At 42.7% G+C, this 19,727-nt stretch overlaps 1 protein-coding gene across 10 annotated transcripts in view; it reads right to left on the minus strand.

Moving 5' to 3' along the window:
• Positions 1 to 8,524: 8,524 nt before the first annotated feature.
• Positions 8,525 to 19,727, minus strand: part of TLE4 (TLE family member 4, transcriptional corepressor) — a 140,458-nt gene continuing 129,255 nt past the window's right edge. For all 10 annotated transcript variants that reach the window (XM_087444441.1, XM_087444438.1, XM_014794696.2 and 7 more), the window contains 6 exons: positions 16,362 to 16,611; positions 15,026 to 15,273; positions 13,014 to 13,161; positions 12,417 to 12,567; positions 11,972 to 12,048; positions 8,525 to 10,208 (listed from right to left, as the gene is read on the minus strand). In XM_087444441.1, coding sequence (XP_087300567.1) covers positions 10,101 to 10,208; positions 11,972 to 12,048; positions 12,417 to 12,567; positions 13,014 to 13,161; positions 15,026 to 15,273; positions 16,362 to 16,611 — 982 coding nt within the window. In that variant the 3' untranslated portion in view covers positions 8,525 to 10,100. The remainder of the gene's footprint in view (positions 10,209 to 11,971; positions 12,049 to 12,416; positions 12,568 to 13,013; positions 13,162 to 15,025; positions 15,274 to 16,361; positions 16,612 to 19,727) is intronic.

The raw sequence follows: 19,727 nt of genomic DNA on the forward strand, positions 1-19,727 counted from the left end.
AATGAGCAGGATTACAGTTTTGCAACATCCTTAAAAGATGACCCTTAAAATACTCATAGCTGCCCAATTCCCCTCTAGGGAACCAGTTATGCACTTGTCTAAATAGCTGTGCAGGGCCAGCCCCGTGGCTTAGCGGCTAAGTGCACGCGCTCTGCTGCTGGCGGCCCAGGTTCGATCCTGGGCGCGCACTGACGCACCGCTTCTCCGGCCATGCTGAGGCCGCGTCCCACATACAGCAACTAGAAGGGTGTGCAGCTATGACACAACTATCTACTGGGGCTTTGGGGGAAAAAATAAATAAAGAAAATTAAAGAAACGGCACAAGTTAAGAGGTGCTACTGTCTTTAAATAGCTGTGCATCCCTGCACTGGCTCTGGCAGCCCTTGTTTTTCACAGGAAAGCAATTCAGATGGTAACTTAACTGGTATAAGTTCTGTGATGAGATCTTAACTAGAACTCTACAAAGTCATCTCTCCGAATTCCCTAAGAGTTCTTTTCTTGGCGGTGGAGAGAAGCGACATTTTTAACACAGGTATGTGATATTAAGCACTCAGTACAGAATCAAATTGTCCCCAAAGTGGAGAAAGAGATCAAAACGCCTTTGCAGACCCAGAACAGCAGCTCCCAGGATTTCAAGCAATCTGTGTGCTTTGCCTTGCGGCTCAATCTATCCTGTGAGCAGGGCCTCCTGTGACCTCAGTGCAATTTTAACATGACTGTAAAGAGTTCTGTTTTAACCACCATGGTTGGGCCTTTATGAGCTCATGAATCATAACACACACTAGTCATCAAAGAAAACCTTCCCGTGTGACCATCTTTCAAACAAGACTTTTGTACATGCTACAAACTGCTTTTCAAAAAAAACGAGAAACAAGGCCAGAGCAAAACACATCACTTTATCAAGAGTGTAAAAGTGAAAAAAAAAGCTAACCACATTTAAAGTTTGGTGGAGAAAAAAAATAAACATAGATGAAGATTCTTCCAATCAGAAAATTTGAAAGATATTTTCGATGCCACGTTTTTGGCTGATGTTTTTGTTACTATTAAAGTCTATTGCTTTTAACACTGCCTCATGTCTAAAGATCAGACTTTTAGTCTCATAGAAAATAGCATCAAACCTAGAAGTGAGCTCCTCAGAGCTGAGGACATGGTAGCAAAGCCCAGGCCCTAATTTTTTTTAAAGAAAAAGTATGGCTTTTTGCTTGGGCATAATGAATAAGTAATTTTCGGTAACTGATAGAAGAAGGGATGCGGAGACCATATGGAGTAGTATATGGGAGTGAGACAGAGCAATATAGGAGAGATCCAAAGGAACATTCTGGGCAACCTCGTTCCAGTCACTGAGGTGCTGACAGTGGGGAGAGTTCGTGAAGGACACTGGCTCTGCCGTCAGAGCAAGCTTCTGTCATTCAAGTCACTTGATCTCTGTGGATCCAATTTCTCATCTGTAAATGGGGATAACAGGAGTACAGGTCCACAAATCCCTTATTTCCAATTCCAGGATGGAAAATTTGAAGAATACCAGTTTTTTCATGATACATTTGGGGCAAAACTGAGCTTACCTGAGCTGTAGATGTTTATAGTCAACACTTACTCCACTGAGTACGAACATTCATGTTTTGCCCCAGAAATATTAATGTGCTTGATTATGGAGTGCTGCTGGATGGAATGTAATCAAAAAACAACAAAATACTTAGGAATAAGTTTAACCAAGGAGGTGAAAGATCTCTACACTAAAAATTATAAGACATTGATGAAAGAAATCAGAGAGGACACAAATGGAAAGATATCCCCTGTTCATGGATCAGAAGGATATTGCTAAAATGTCCATACTACCCAAAACCATCTACAGATTCAGTGCAATCCCTAACAAAACTCCAACAGCATTTTTCACAGAAATAGAAAAAACAATGCTGAAATTCATATGGAACCACAAAAGACCCCGAATAGCCAAAGCAATCTTGAGAAAGAACAAAGTTGAAGGCATCAAACTTCCTTATTTTAAACTATACTACAAAGCTATAGTACTCAAAACAGTATGGTATTGGCATAAAAACAGACACAGACCAACAGAACAGAATCGAGAGCCCAGAAATAAATCCATGTGTATATAGCCAACTAATATTTGACAAGGGACCTAAGAATACACAGTGAGGAAAAGATAGTCTTTTCCATAAGTGGTGTTAGGAAAACTGAATATTCAGATGCAAAAGAATGAAATTGGACCCCTATCTAACACCACTCACAAAAATTAACTCAGAATAGATTAAAGATTTAAATGTAAGACTTGAAACTGTAAAAGTCCTAGAAGAAAACATGGGGAAAAAGCTCCTTGACATTGGTCTTGGCAATGACTTTCTGGATATGACACCAAAAGCACCAGCAAAAAAATAAATGAACAAGTGGGACTACATCAAACTAAAAAGCTGTCTGCACAGCAAAAGAAATAATCAACAAAACGAAGAGGCAACCTACAAAATGGGAGAAAATATTTGAAAACAACATATCAGGTAAGGGGTTAATATCCAAAATATATAAGAAACTCATATAATTTAATAGCAAAAAAATCATCCAATTTAAAAATGGTCAGAGCACCTAAATAGATATTTTTCCAAAATTACACATACAGGTAAATGAAAAGGTGCTCAATATCATTAATTGTTAGGGAAATAGGAATCAAAACCACAATGAGATATCACCTCACATTTGTTAGAACGGCTGTCCTCAAAAAGACAAGAGATAAATGCTGGCGAGGATGTGGAGAAAAGGGAATGCTTATGCACTGTTTGTGGGTAAGGAAATTGGTACAGCCACTGTGGAAAACAGTATGGAGGTTCCCTCTATAATTAAAAATAAAACGCCCATATGATCCAGCAATCCTACTTCTGGGTACAGAAAATGCAACTGGTATCTTTGTTTTTTTTTTTTTTTGTGAGGAAGATCAGCCCTGAGCTAACATCCGTGCTAATCCTCCTCTTTTTGCTGAGGAAGACCAGCTCTGAGCTAACATCTATTGCCAATCCTCCTCCTTTTTTTTTTCCCCCTTCCCCAAAACCCCAGTAGATCAGTAGACAGTTGTATGTCATAGTTGCACATCCTTCTAGTTGCTGTATGTGGGACGTGGCCTCAGCATGGCCGGAGAAGCGGTGTGTTGGTGCGTGCCTGGGATCCGAACCCGGGCCGCCAGCAGCGGAGCACGCACACTTAATCGCTAAGCCACGGGGCTGGCCCTGAAACGGGTATCTTAAAGAGGTATCAGCACTCCTGTATTCATTGCAGTGTTATTCACAATAGTCAAGACATAGAAACAACCTGTGTCCATCAACAGTTAAATGGATTAAAAAATGTGATGTATACACACACACACACACACACAATGGAATATTATTCAGCTATGAGAAAGAAGGAAATCCTGCCATTTATGACAACACGGATGGACCTCGAGGGCATTAAGTTAAACGAAATGAGTCAGATGGAGAAAGACAAATACTACATGATCTCACTTATATATGGAAACTAAAAAAAGGTAAACTCATAGAAACTGTGTAGAATAGTGATTGCCAGGGGCTGGTGGAGGGCGGGGGTTGGGAGACATAGGGAGATGTTGGTAAAAGGGTACTATCAACCAGTTATAAGATGAATAAGTTCTGGGGACCATATTCAGCATGGTAACTATACGTAACAATACTGTGTCATCTACTTGAAAATTGCCATGAGAATAAATCTTAAATGTTCTTCCCACACATATATACACACAAACTGTAATTATGTGAGGTGATGGCTGTGTTAACTAACCCTATTGTGGTAATCATTTCACAATATATATGTGTATCAAATCATCTCATCGTGTACCTTCAACTTACACAATGTTATATGTCAGTTACATCTCAATAAAGCTGGGGGAAGAAAGATAAACCTTTATAAGTTTGAGCATCACCAACTGGGCTTATTCGCCCCTCCATGTCTGCAGTCAGGTTACAAGTTTACACAAGTTTTACAAACCTAATAGCATGGCACTGTTCTTTGCAACTTGTGCAAAAACAAATCTTCGGCAAGAAAAAGACACTCAAACAAACACAAAAAACCATGAGGTGGAAATGCTGTCTGCCAAAAGTCTGAAGGAGTTGAACTCAAGTCCGTTTGTCACTCCTGGCTCAAGTCTGCACCCACAGGAGGATGTCTGCAAAGCCACGTTGGCCCAGACGAACCACCATAGACTGAGCCACTTAATGTGAAACCAAGTCCACCCCCCTCAGAGATTGGAGCTGAATTCTTCACTTTTAGTCAACTTGAGTCGCCACTAAAATTCTCATTCAGGGCGCTTTATGCTTTGTTTTTAAGCCCATCGCTCAGGATCAAGTGACTGTGAACCAAGGCCTTTGTCCTCAGAGTAACTAACCTTCACAACTGTCTTGAGCCCAGGAGGCTGCTCACATTCCCACTAAAACTTTGATGCCTAAAGATGCGCATGCTATGGGGCTGACTGACCATGAACGTGCAAACCCTAACTCTGAATTTCCCGACTCAGCCGTGAAACCTGCAATCACATTTCATTAACACTGATTGTCTACTTGGAGGAAAAATGAAAGGGGCTATGAAGAACTGAAGGGGATTGAAGAACAAAGTTTAACAGATGATTTCTAATCCGGAAACAGTCTTGTTTTCATTCATCTGGGAAAGACTAACAGGTTTAGGGGGTGGTGCTTTGCTCTTGGCAGCACCAGCCTTCTCTGCATTGGATGCCAAAACTTGACCTAAATGTTGAAGTTTAAACCAAACCCTTTAGGGGCAAAGAGGCATCTGACTGAAGTCCTTCAAATAAGAGGAAGCTGTCCTCAGGAAAACTGCTCTGCTTGACCCTTGGCAGTCTGGGGGCCTCACTCCATCCCTCACGGTGTTTCCTGGTGGCCGTGTCTCTTCCTGTCCCTGTGATGCTGGCCCCGCAAGAAGGAAGGCCACGTGCTGGCCTGACAGTTTCCTTTGCTGGACCTCTCATGATCACAGGGCCTGCAGTGTTCTATCTTTGACTTAGTTCTCACCACTAACTCATTCTGCTACTTCCCAGCCTCCTGGGAGAACAAAAGTCTCCAGCCCTACTCATACTTCCTGTCACGACTCAAGCTACGGTCAGGGTACCACCACAGTCGTTTTCTTCAGGAGAGGCTGTGCAGGTCTAGTCAAGACTGGGAAATGGCCAACTGCTACCTCGGTCTGCGGAGAAATGCTAGGCCACTAAATATCATTTGGGCACTAGTTTAGACTCCACCTAAACAGAGTTCAAAAATTTATTGCCTAAACTCTGAAAACCCAAATACCTCACAAGTACCTTCTAGTCTGTGTATATTTTGCTGGGCTCAAGACAAATAAAGCATGACATTTACGTTGAGTTTAAATCTCCTTCCAAAATAACATAAAACTTGTTAGCTCTGGATGTTCTCATGAAGCCATAATGGGAAGTTAAGGGGTGGGGCTCCCTGCTTTAGACAGCAAGATGCCCAGGGTCACCAAGGTCACCAGGGTCATGCCTGGGGAAGCCTGCTCACCCACCAGTGGGTTTTTGCAATGTATGTACTGCATTCAGTCCATGGTAGGTAGACACGTCATAGGAACTCAAAAAACAATTTGTGATTGATTTAAGAAGTTTTCAAGAGGTTCTGTGATGTCAGTTAACTTGCGTGACTGGGCCAGAGCAGGGAGGCGGAGAGGTCTGTAACACTACTCTTCTGTTTTTCTTCCAATCTGCCATGCTGGGCAGATGACACAGAATTCTGACTACAAGTCTGGAGCCTTGGGCTTCAGGTCAGCTTCTCTTCCCCAGGAGATAAGGAGTTCGGGTGAATCACTTTGCTCCTCTCATCCTTTGTGCGCTTTTGTGTAAATTCAGTATTCCAGCATCCAGCCTGTCTAGGCCTGCTGCAAGAGCAAAAGGGACTTTTGGGGAAACGCTTGCGCTCACGGTTTTCTTCTGGACTGCAGGCAGCCCGGTGGGAGTTCTCCTTCCCTGAAGGCCAAATACCGAAGTTGCCAGCTGAGAATTCCCTTCCCTGGGGAGAGGCAAACTAGAGACCAGTTCCCCCACTAATTCTATCTGGGACCCAAAAGATTCTGTCACTTGCTGCCAAAAGCCCAAACAAAACTAAAATAAAATGCTAACAGTAGCTTATAACAAGAGTTAGTTCCTACCAATATGATAGAACTGCTGTTAAAATGTTCTAATGAATGAGAGGTCTTCTGACGTATTCGGGTTATCAAAAAAACCATTTTCATTGCCAGTTCTGAATGGAAGTTTGAACCGAAAAGCAAATAAATGCAACTAGCTCAAAAGAATATGGATGGTTGTGAGCCACTGCTTCTATCGCTGATGCCCCAATGAGAAACTGAGGGGTGGCAGGACCCAGAGCTCACTGATGAACACCCCTCTACAGGTTGCCCAGGAGCTGGGTAGCTACAGAAACGAGCATCCAACTATGTCACAGAATTTTTTTGTCACAACATCTTTATAGTTTTGTAATTGCTTACTGAATGCGGGGCAAGGAATTGGAATTTGTGAATTTCCTTACAACTGCCAAAAATATCAATTGACAAATACCCTAAGTTGGACATTTTGATTCTGTGTTATACAACACCACTGCAAGAACATCCAGAATGAGGATGCACAAAGCAGCAGAGTTGACAGCCGAGGGTATCGCTGATGGTCTAGTTGCTCACAAAGGCTGGCAAGTGCACTGCTCCTCCATCCAGAATGCCGCCTTCTGACTCTAGGACAGCCATGTCCCCTACTCTTGGCTGCAGTATTCCAGAATGTCATGGCTATGTGAGATGGTTTGACATTGAGTTTCTGGATATTCCATGGCTGTGGATTCCAACCACTTGTAGGTGTTACAGGGTGCAGTTAAAATTTTGGCACGCACCATTCCAGGACAAGGCTGGCCAAGAAGCTCACTGGCTAAGAAGCCACCCTGCTCAGTAGTGGCCCAAAAGTGAGGTGTGTACCTGTAAAAACGTGAAGATCTTGGAGTGTGTTACTCTACACTTGATCTGCCAGTCTTAGGAAGGCTTTGATGGCTTCTTCAACCTGGGTTTCCGTTTCTTGGTAGTTCTACGTAAGTCAACCTTTCAGTCCCACACCACTCTGTTCTTTCACCAGAACTGAGTTCTCCCTGGTTCAGGGTGATTCTTGTCTTTGTTCTTCAAACTCTGCAAGACCATAGTTGGAGTAACAACTATGGTAAACCAAGTTATAATTACAAATCAGCAACATTAAATACAGATCAATCCAGGCCTGAGATTTATATCAAAGACACAAAAATCTAATTTGATAAAACCTCGGCAATGATAGAAATAGGTGCCCATTTGTTTTAAAAAGCTAGGTTCATGTATGCATTTATTTCCATTTTTAATCCAGTACAACACCCAATGTTTTGGATCTCTCTAAAGGGAAGCCTGAAGGGCATCGCAGACTTAACCCATCAGGCACCCACGGAATTTTAACTCCTCGAGGCAGGCACTTTTCTCCTATATAAGTATAAACGCAGTGTGCAAGTATCATACTCTTTGTGCCAAATGATTTTTCTTTTACTCCAAATCTCTATCATTTTTTAAGAAATTTTAATAGGGGCACACAGAAAATTGACTGAGCTAAGAACACTTTAGAGACGTTATCCTCCGCGGTAGCAGCACTCACGGCACTTGCATTTGAGGTCCCGCTTCCAACCCCACTGACGAACACCGCTGACCTCTGCTTAGCACCGCAAGCATCAGTCCTCTTACAGCTGATCACCGAGCACACTCCAAGATCACCATGGGGCTCCAAACCTCCAGCCTTCTTCCCAGCGGAGCCTTAAAAATGTCAGGTTTTTGAGTCCCAGGAATTCAGAATTCTTTAAGCTCCTCCTTAGGTGGACAACCTTCGCACCCAACCAGTAGCAGCCCAAGAGGCCTTGTGTGTTCAAAAACTTCAGTGCATTACATTGGAAATGTTTCCCGAACCCAAATGGCTGCAAATGGTATGCACGGGCTAACTCTAAAGAAGTATTATCCCACAGAACTTACTTTGATGACAGAAATGTTCTATAAATGTGTGTAGTCCAATACGGTAGCTATCAGCCACATGTGACTACTGAAACAACTGAAATGTAGTTAGCGTGACTGATAAACTGAATTTTTAACTTTAATACAGTTAAATTTAAACAGGCACAAATGACTAGTGGTAACCATATTGAACAGTGCAGTTCTAAAGCATCAAGGCTTTGAGTAACATCACAACTGTTTCAATAGACAATATTTTTACAAACCAAAGGGGAACTCAATAAATATTTTGTAGCAACCCGGCACTGATAACCTGTCTGCTCTCCCTTCTAGCTCTTCTCAAGTGAAAATAAAAACTGAAGTAGCAACAATGAAAAAACCCACATTACTTTGACACCAAGCTCCCTTGAATTAAATTAATAATTTTTAATAGAGTGGCAGGGTCAAAGATAAAAAATAAACTAAAGGCAGCCAAACAAAGAATTAGAAATAAGCATACTAGAAGTTATTTATGTTTAATGCTTAAAAGTCTGAATGCACAAACAATCTACCATTATATAAGTACTGGTGGTCAATACAATGCATTAGAACTATGTACAATGCACAGTTTAGTATCAAAATCTTTCTACACTGTAGAGTTTTACGAAACTGTTAATGACATCAAACACTAAGCACTTAAGACACCATTTTTTTCTGCTACCACATTAGGAACGTCAATGGACAGTCCATTTCAACTTGCAGCATCCATCCATTTCTAGTATGAAATTAAGTAATTTTCTACTTATACAATAAAGTTTATCTACACGGTTCTCTTGATTTTGATCCATAGCAGCAAAGGCACTGTACATCAGCAGATCCACAGACTTAAAAGATTTTTAAAGCATTCAAAAAAAAATAATAATAAAAAAGGAGTCACATATCATAGTTTAACAGCAACAACAACAACATAAAAGATAACACAATGTTTCTGGCACAATGGCACAGCCTGTGTCCATTTCACGGACATCCAACTAAGACGTGGAAAGAACCGGATGTAAAGAAAACAAGTCCTCCTCCCAGGTGAGAGTCCATTCTTTCTGGTTTTCAGAGGGCGGTCCTTGCAAATCCTCCTCTGATGTCCTTTTTCTGTAAAAGCCTTGACTTGCACAGCAGGAGGAATCCTCCCCTGAATCTGTGCAGTTCCCCAAGAATATGCCAAAAAATAGCCCATAATTTCTCCTCATGACAAAACTGTCCAAAGATAAACATCTCCCTTTGCAAAGAAACATGGCAAAAATATCCAGAAGGGATTAAGTTCTCTCTCTGAGGCCAGACTTAATTTGTTCATCTGTCTATAATACAATAAAAAAAGGAATTAAAAACGTATTACAAAGACACTTGTCAACAAGTCAAAAAAAGAAAAAGGAAAAAGTCCAATTACTTTTATAGAATATATTCTAAAGCTCTAGATATATTGGTTAAAGTTGTCCAAATAGACTCAAATGAATATGATGTGGCCTGTCATGTTTTAATTGTTCAAATTTCCAAACAAATTAAAATAAGTAGAAAACAAAAACAAAAAATCTAACAACATAGCAACATATTGCTTCCATATGTAATTATACATTTCACATCTCTATACAGTCATTAGTCTACATTTAGTGACATTTTTAATCAATTATTTTAAACCATCTTTTCCCCTCCTTTGCCAAAAAAAGGGGGCGAAGGATATCAAATACAATGCATCTTCATTATCAATGCAGGAGCAGACAGCTTCATTTAGTCAGTCATTGTTAGAAAGCCTTCTTTAAACAAAATAAATATATTACAGATATAATACATAATTAAAGATTCCGTTCACTGTTAAGTATGGTTATTCCATGTTCTTCCAAGTAGATAGCCGAAGATTTGGTATCATAGGTTCTTAAGAGTATTCACAATTCAACAGCATGGAGGAAGTAGGGGAACGAAGGGGGTTTAACTCCACAACTGCAAAGAGCATTGAAATCCTTGGTTTTAGATGCGGGGGAAGAAAGGACCATAGAACAAAGTGCTACAAGGAGAAGGAGTCCAGTTCGCATGAAGATTTGTCCTTAATAAATAACTTCATAAACCGTGGCCTTCTTATCCCCAGAGCCAGTGACAATGTATTTGTCATCCACAGAGATGTCACAGCTAAGCACTGATGACGATTCTTTGGACTAGGAAAGAAATAGAAACAAAAATGTCGATTACTGAAAGAAAAACCCATGAAGACTGACAGGCAGGATTGGAGGACTTGGAGCAAAAAGAAGCCTCATGTGTTCCATTGACAAAGAGGAGCCCAGGCAAGGGCTTCCTTGAAGTGGCTGAGCCGGGGTCACTCCTAGGGACACTCCACCATGTTAGCCTACAGACTCCTGCACTGGGGACACCAGGTGCCAGGCAAGTCAGTGGTACGAGCCCGTCTGCTGACGAAGCAAGGCCCCACTACAAATCCCGTTCTCCAGACAGTTGAAAGCAGTGTTCCTGGTATGAAGAACCCTCAACCTCACTCAGATGGCCTGGATTTAGGAGAAGCTAGGAACACCTGGTGCATCGCTTAATCTGTCTAAGCCTCGGTTTCCTTACAAAGGCACACAAGTAAAGGCGTCTTACCTGGAAAACGGCATTGACAAAACCACATTTTTTGAGATAGAGAACATAAAAATATTTCTAATGTAAAACCTAATTTTCCCATGTAGAAATAGAATACAAATTTGCAAGGGAGTGGGATTCAACAGTTAGAAAGAAAAATGTACCACACTTAGCGTTCTAGATACATTGTTCAAATACACTAACCACAGAGGGTTCACTGTTCACTTTTAACTGACCTGCGCTACGAAACAAATGAACATACAAACAAACAAACAAACCCCAGGATCTTAACCAGGACTTTGAACACTTAAGAAATAAATGTTTGACACGCAGCTGCTAACCCACTACCAGTGTTTCTCAAACTGTTTTGATCGCAACCTGCAATAAATACATTTTACTTCACAACCTAGTATATATATGTAAGACATAATACACTTTCTACAAAAGATGCATTCTAATATTTTTTATTTCTTTTTTTTTTAAGTCCTGCTTGGACCATCTAAAAAGTTGTGACCCACAATACAAAAAACACTGTATTAAACTTTATACACACACACAAAAGATTATAAACTTCATGACAGCAAGAATCAGTTATTTTTGTCCTATTGATTATCTTTGCACAGTATCTTCACTCAATATATATTTTTAGATTCAACTGAATTACAGTCTACTCTATGATGGCTCAATATCACTTGGTCAAGAAAACTGCAAATCTGTTATGTTATTCCTAAAAAAAGAATACTTAAAACATATCCTAAATATATGTTAAAAAGAGTAGTCTTCTTAAACTTTCCTATGAAATCACACACCAGTAAGAGAGAGGAGATTGTATCTATGTATTATGTTTCACAAACTACACAAAGTACCACTGAGTCAATAAGAAGAATAAAAGTTTATAAAATTAATCAAGATTTACTGAACTTTTCCATAACACTCTTTTTTGGAGAAAAAATTCAAAGAAACAACAATACTAATAAGAGTATTCTACAAAATCCTCAAATTTTAAAAAGATATAACACAAAGAAAAGAAAAGCTACAGAGACAGAAACCTCTACTCTGGTACACAAAGGGACCTAGGCATGAAGAGCCGGTTAATGCAAAGGGCACAGCAGCTCAGCTCCAGGCTCAGGGGAACTGGAGAAGATCCCCAGCTCCATGGCTGCAGCTGTGCCAGTACCTCCCTCAGGCTCAGTTTTCCTCTCTGCACAATGGGAATAAACACTAGCTCCTACCACCTAGGACACTTATGTGCATTATTGATCTGCAAGATCGCACAGAGAGGGTTGGGTTAAACAGCCGCCACGCAGGGAGCACACAGAGAGTGAAGGCTGAACAAAGTGAGTGTTACCTGGAATATACTGGCCCCATATGGTGTTCTCCAGGCGTTCAGAAGGTTGTCCTTTCCAGTGCTTACAAACCATTTCCCTACAGGAAGAAGATTTCGAAAAAAGCCATGTTCGTGTTAGTCAGATTTGCTTTATAGAGCATCAAACTAGTCACAGAAAACTCATCTGATTTACAACAAACAAGAGTTTCTTTTCACTGAAAAAATAAGCCTACTCTCCTAGATTTAATGAGTCATTTACACTTACGACAAGGATAAAGTGGATTAATGCCAGAAAACTACGTAGCATTAGGGAAACAGGCACGTATAGGGAAGTAACATAATTTTGAGGAGGGACACGTTAATGAACTAATGTTAATGAACTAAAAGACTCGACTTAAATGAAGTAGCAGGAGAGCAGAAGGAACAAATCTGGCTGACAGAAAATGGACCAGAGAGGCTTGCTTACCACAGTGGGCAAACTTGAGTGACAGCACACAGCTCTCGTGAAGATGCAGCTGGTATTTGTCTGGCTTGGTGACATGTAGCACTTCCACATTACTGTTCTCCATCCCCACTGCAAGCCACTCTCCCGTTGGGCAGTAGCCCAGAGAAAAGATCTGGAATTAAAACAGGTGAGAGTGATAGTAGCTACAGAGGACACACTTCCCTTAACTGGGAGGTACTATTTCTTCTGGGGACACTACTTAAATTATGAAGAAAATCAAGATAATTTGAATTGTACAGGAAGAAACGAAAGCCAAACAGGTGATCCTGAAGTAATAAGACAGATCTCCATAATGTAATTTACTAATCAATTACGTAAAATTCAAATATATACAGAATAATGGTCTTTGAAATAGACGCCTGCTAAAAGCTTATAATAAATGATATTTTTAAATCTCTTAATAAAATATATACTGTTGTATTTTGACAGAAAACAATAAAATTTTCAGTATCTAATCCAGAGTCCAAAGTCACATGATAAATGAAATGCCCCTTCTTAAGGATGTCCTGTATTTCACAAAACCACGTCTTCTAACATGTCCTGGGCACAAGCGCGCACCTGCGAGGTGAAGTCGTGCTGCTGCAGCTGCCGCCCTTCGCGCAGGTCCCAGGACCGGACCGTGTTGTCCAGGCCGCCCGTCCAGAGCTTGGTGCCATCGTTAGAAATGTCAATACAGCTCGCCCCGTCTGTGTGGCCCTGGAATTGCCTGAAAATGTCAAAATAGAGGGAAAACTTTTGAAAAGTTAGTTTTTAAGTGAACTCAATTTAGAATGCCTCAGTGATCAATTTCACTGCAGGCCTTATTTGTAGATTTCATTTTGATTTATTATGTTTCCTAATTATTCAAAGTAATAACAAAGCAATTATGTCTCTCTCTCCTATATGTAAGGAGACTGAAGTTTAACTGAGATGCTGACTTTCCTACATTTCTTATCTTTGAACACTTAGGAAGTACTCCTCAAGTTCCTCTTATGTTAAAACACGATAGAACTGATGGAAGAAAATCCCCGACTGAAATAAACAAAAAAAACCCACAGCTACATGTATGTGAACTAATCACAGATACATTCTGAGACCTATTCAAGAATTTATGAGGATGTAAAGAATTTACTTCCCCTTCTACAAAGTGATAGCGATGGGCGCAGGACACAGCAGAGCAAATTCCGCCAGTGAGCAATGATACAACCGCAGGTGGCTGTGCAAGACAAAAGGCCACGCTCCCAAGTGAGGCACACAGAAACAGCTCAATATGACTCGGCTGCCCCAGCAGCTGCTGCGACGGACAAGATGCTGCTGGGAGAAGGGATTAAAAGCAGCTCCTGGCAGGAGCCGTGCCCCAAAGAAACAAAGTGATGACCATTTTGATTTTGGAATAATATATAGAGCTCAGTCCTGCAAAATACCTTACAGACAGACAGGGGAGGCCTCTTTTCCTTACACACGCCCCTTGTGTGGCTAGGCCTGGTTACAACATTCTCACGCCCTTTAGCAGATCACACCTCTTGCTTCTGCTCTCTCAGGTGCTGACAGCTGAAGGCTCGTTTCAGGGCTTTACCTGTCAACACCAACCCTACACGATCTCATTTCTAAACAGACATCTTAGTTCTGTGCATCCATCCATAAAGGTGGGACTACAGATAATCTAGACCTCTTCAGGGTGAATGGCACCAAACACAACGTCTGGGCCCATGGTAAGTGGTCAAGAATTATTTTTTGAAGGAATAAACATGTCGGATACATACGGTACCACAGATAGTGCCACACACTGTGCATCTTCTGTCTATTGACAATGATGGTTTGTTAGCAAGCATAGATGGCAAGTTACAGATGTCTAATGAGCTCATGAGCCAGCCCTGGTGGTCTAGTGGTTAGAATTCAGCTCTCTCACTGTCTCGGCCTAGGTTTGTTTCCCAGTCAGGGAACCACCCCACCTGTCTGTCAGTTGACATACTGTGACGTCTGCATGTTGCTATGATGCTGAAACCTATGCCACCACTATTTAAAATACCAGCCAGCAGGGTCATCAATGGTGGACAGGTTTCAACGGAGCTTCTAGACTAAGACAGACTAGGAAGGAGGACCTGGCCACCCACTTCCAAAAAAGTGGGCCATGAAAACCCTATGAATAGCAGCAGAGCACTGTGTGATACAGCACTGGAAGGTGAGAGGATGGTGCAAAAAGACCAGGCAGGGTTCCGCTCTGATGGACACAGGAGCACTAGGAGTCAGAATTGACTTGACAACACTGAAAACAACAATCTCACGAGGTATGGGAACCTCATGTACACTAATTACATAAAACCACATTTTTTTTAAACCTGAATTGGTGATGCTTAGTATAATGTCAAAAAAAAGAGAAAACAACCTCCTTATTGGATAAAGTGCAAAAAACAAGATTTTACAATAATTTGTCTCTAGGCATCTTAAAATGGGCCTTTTCTTAACAATTTTTACGAAGATATTTATATTTCATCTTTTAGACAGACAGACACACACACACACATATCTTTGGCACGATGTGGTAAAATCGGCTCTTCCTCACGCCCTGATGAGGGATCCTGCTGACCCACCTCACCAGCGTCTGGTTGTGCAGGTCCCACACAGCGATGTTGCCGTCGCTGCAGCACGAGAAGCAGACCTTGGAGTCGGGGCTGATGGCCAGGGCGTAGCAGGCAGGGGCCGAGGACGTCAGCTCTGCCTTGATGCGCGGGGTCGGAGCTGCCAGGTCCCAAATGGACAGAGTACTGGCTTCGCCTCCCACAATTAGGGTGCGACCATCAGGGAGCAATCGGCAGGAACGGATGTAGTTATCCCTGTTCTGTAGAGACAAAAACCATCAAGAGATTACTCATGAGGAAACGAAAACAGCATTAACATGAGAGCAGAAATCCATAAAACTATTGTGTTCCCTCCTGGTTTTAATGAGCCATTTTTTACTTATGACAATGATAAAGTGGATTAATGCTAGAAAATTACATGAAATTAGGGAAGTACTTAAACTTGATCTACGAAATTTAGTACTGAGATATTTAATCTTAATTAGCATGAAAATGCAAAGATCTAGACCCACTCCCACTACCACCAAATCAACCAGCTGCCCGAGTCACTTGTCCACACAGGCGCACACACTCATGAGCGCAGCAGCCCTCACACTCCTGGAGCAGCATGCTGGGGAACCGGTGCACTGACCCGGCTGGAGGAAGGTCCTGCTACTGTCCACCAAATGGTCACTTCCCTTCACCTGGCCCACATTTCCTGGCTAAAGTGCATCATGGGTTTGATCAAGCAGCATCAACTGCAGGCTAGAGGTGATCAAGGAGTGTTAAGTGACAGAAAAAAAACAATCTCCTCCTGGCTCACGAGGCTATGGGAATCTTGTATACATAACTGACCTCACATTGTGCTGCAGCAAAAAACTCTACCGCTGGTCTAAGGAAGAAAATCAAACTACAGTTTCCTAAATAACTCCAGGACAAACACCACGAAACAGCTAAGGGGAGCTAGTGCTCGGCACGTGAAGTATTAAGTTACTCACATCTCACAAAGTGACAGGTTATGATATTCACGCACATTCTCACAGAAACCACTGTGGGCTCTTAGTTTCTTAAACTCCTTTAGGAGACAGGAAAACAAGTGGTTTGCCTGTTCCCATGTAGCGGGCAGTGTTAATGAAAACTGTACTGGTGTAGTCCCCATAAGGAGAACTGGATAACTTCACCTTAAAGAACTGAAGGAAGACACACCGCCTAGCCAGCGCTCGAAATCTCCAAGTGAAAGAACACAAACCAGTGGTGACAACTCCCCACTGGGGAGCCATGCTGTGTGCTGCTGTACTTCCAGTGCTCTCACCACCCCGCCCTACTTTCTGAATGAAGGTCTAAGTCCGGTTCATCCATGTTCACTCACCAGACAGTCGAGCTGCGAGACGGGGCTCTTATTGCCGGGGTGGCTGATGTCCCAGACCTTGACGCAGCCCTTCCCGCCCGTGTACACGTGCCTCGTGGGGTTGCTGATGGTCACCGCGCACACCACCTCCCCGTGGTTCAGGGTGTTGATCTGGCGAGCGTGTCGGGGGATCCCGGGTCCAATGAGGGCGTCGGGGGGGAAAGGGACAGGCTGCATCTGACCGTCTGCAGTAACGTGGAAGGAGTATGCTCTAAGTTGGTAGAGAGTAGAAAAGACAGCAAGAGGAGAATGTAAAAAGTGTTACTCAACTGATTCGTTGATTCATGTAATGAGATGAAAAATAAAACATATTCAGTGCTACTTATGATTTGCACACAAGTCAAATTTACCTAGGATGGTGGAAAGAATACAATTTTCAGAGTCACAGAGCTAGATGTATGATCAAATTCCAGGTCGACTCTTCACCAGCTGCTGTGTCACATTAGATACTTAGCCTCTCTGAATCTTAGTTTTAATCTTTCAAACGGAGAAAATGCTACCTATGTTTACAGAGAATTAAATAAGACAGCCAATGTGCAGTACAGTGCCTGCTTCCTTTGGAGCACTCTGCAAACTTGCACTGCCTTCTACTTCGGGTCATTCAGAAGCCTACAATGAGGTTTTGCCTATAGATCACTTCAAGTGACTTACTAATGGAGATCAATAAACCAAATTTTGAAGCTTTAAGGAGTCAAGAGTCTCTAGGCTTAGAAAGTAAAATGGCAGAAGTACCCCCCACAGAAAATAAAAAAGGATGAAGTCCTATCAGACTTGACAATCACAAATTCTAATAATTCCAAATGGAATTCGAATCTGAAAAGACGTCCTGTGTGACTGCCCCAAAGGCCCACCTGGGAGTACCTACCAACAGCTGCATCGCAAGTTCATTTCCAAGGAAAGCTTTCCAGTTGTGACAACATTTGGTTCTAAATGCAAGATAAGCTAGAACATTTCCCTCAACAGACGTCTCTATTCTTAGGGCACTGAAGTCAGGAAGGGGCCCAGGAGTGGGGCTGCTGTGACGTTGCTGGGGTCCTGGAGGCAGGGGATGTCAGCGGTGGGGGGGAGGAGCTGGGCCTGTCTTGAGGGATATCACAAGCAGTAGCCCAGTTTGGAAATGATGTCATTCTGCTTTGGCACAGACCTTTAGAATGTGTTCTGTTTACACAAAGAAGTTTATGAAAGACATACCAAGGGAAAGAAGTTGTGGGTACACAAAGAGCAGGAGCTTGGCCAAACTGCAGGGAAGTTTTAGAATCAAATGAAAACAGTTTATGGTTCCTTAATGCAAAAATCTACGGGCTAGCCACACTCATCAAAATTCAGCTCATTACTGAGGGCCTCTCATCAACCACCTGAATGTCTCCAGAAAGGATGATGCGTGCATTGTGGTTTTGAAAGGCGTGGGCGCCAGACAGTGGAGGGCTTTTCCTTTCTCTGTAGACTACTGAGGAAGGCTCAGAACTGGGCTTAGAAAAAAGGTAGTGTGTCAGACCTGCTGAGGGGGAAGGAGGTGGGACGCTAGGAAGACAATGGATGTAAGATACTTATCTGGTATCAATAGACTTGGAGACACACTGGATGTGTGACCTGAGAGAGAGAGATGCTGGACAAGACTCTAAGGCTTGGAACACAGGTGACTAGGTGGATCGCACTACATTAGAAGGTGACAGGGACCCATAACTAAAGGGTACACAGGTTGGAAGTAAACGCTTTGGTTTTCTTCAGCTTGAGGGCAGATGGGAACCCAACCAGCTGAACAGAAAGTTGAGCACTGGGATTCAGGAGAGAGGTCAGGTGAAAAAGATCAACACGTGGTCATCGACAAAGAAGTGATAGCTGAAGCTAAGGGAGCAGAAAGAATAGTCCTGGAGCAGATTGCACAGTGAGGAGACTATAGATGCAGAATCTCAGAGAATGCTTACACCTAAGGAATCTCCAGCAAGAACAGTCAGAGTCAGCTAACCAGGAGGATAATCACCATCAGGTGGAAATGGGGAGAAGATGGGCGATCACATGATGACTCACTAAGCGATGCATCCACTCAACACGGATTTACTGGATACCCCAACGTGCCAAGTACCTTGCTAACAGGACAGGGATACAACAGAAAGAAAAACCCACATACTCCCGTTCTCCTGAAGTTACAGCCGGGAGGGGAGGCAGCAGGTGGGCAGAGGGGCAGATTCACTAGTGAGATACTCAAATAAATATAAAAACGTCAGATGGTCAATGCTATGAAGAGTGGACCTGCCATGGTACTCTAGGAATTTGACAGAATGAGAAGGATGGGGAAGGTGGCAATGGGGCTGCGATATAAAGAATGAGTGTTAATTACCTAGGCAAAGAGGAAGATGGTATGAGGAGGAGGAGGATGGCAAATCGAAGGCCAGAGCAAGAGAGAATGCTTGTTATCCACTTCGTCAGAAAATATTTATTAAATGCCTAATATGAGTCAGGTACTATCAGGTGCTGGGAATCAGGGGTGAACAAGACAAAGTCCTTATCCTCCAGAGCCTACATCCAGAAGGGAAAACAGGTACCATATAAGCAGACGGCAGTAAATGCCCTTTCTCTCTCTCTCTCTCACGCACATACACACACACATACGGTTTCAGATAAAAGAGCCTAAAAGTGGACAGAGAAGTCTGAGGTGAGCTGAGACCTGAAGGAAGGACACAGGCCTGGCACATACTGAGGGGGATGTGCCAGGCAGAGGAACAGCAAATGCAAAGTCCCTGAAGCAGAACCAAGCAAGAACGCCAGAGCGTGCTCAGTGGAGAGTGCCAGGCTGGAGAGAGAGGCAGGGGCCGTGTTACAAAGGGCCCTGCTGGCTGTGATGAGGAGGGTGGACATTATTCTGAGTAGAACAGGAAGTCACTGAAGACTTCTGTTCAGGGGAGTGACGTGATTCAGTTAATGTTTTGAAGGATCCTTCTGGTTGCTGAAGAAGGGATTGTAGGTGGCAGAAAGGAAGAAGGAAAACTAGTCAGGAGGCTAGTGCAGTAACCCAGGGAGAAGTCAGCGGCCAGGGCTTGAGAGAGGAAGCCGGGAACAGATCTTTTGCAGTTCAAAAGATCACTCTGGCTACATGGAGGTAGAGGAGGCTGTGTTGAATCGGACATTTGGATTTTGGAGATGACACAGTGAGGGACGATGACAAGGTCCCCTTTGTGAGCCTGTCAGTAGGTAACTGAAGTTGAGAAGGGCAGAAGTTCACCAGAGGTGATGTGGTCCAAGCCCTGAGACGAGGTTCCTGGGGGGCTGACCATGTGAACACCAGAGTCACCCAGAATGGTGGCAGGTTCTAAGTGAAGGAAGACCCTA

This window comes from Ceratotherium simum, chromosome 20 (genome assembly GCF_057802395.1).
Source record: "Ceratotherium simum simum isolate JZ-2026a chromosome 20, ASM5780239v1, whole genome shotgun sequence".
Classification (NCBI taxonomy): domain Eukaryota; kingdom Metazoa; phylum Chordata; class Mammalia; order Perissodactyla; family Rhinocerotidae; genus Ceratotherium; species Ceratotherium simum.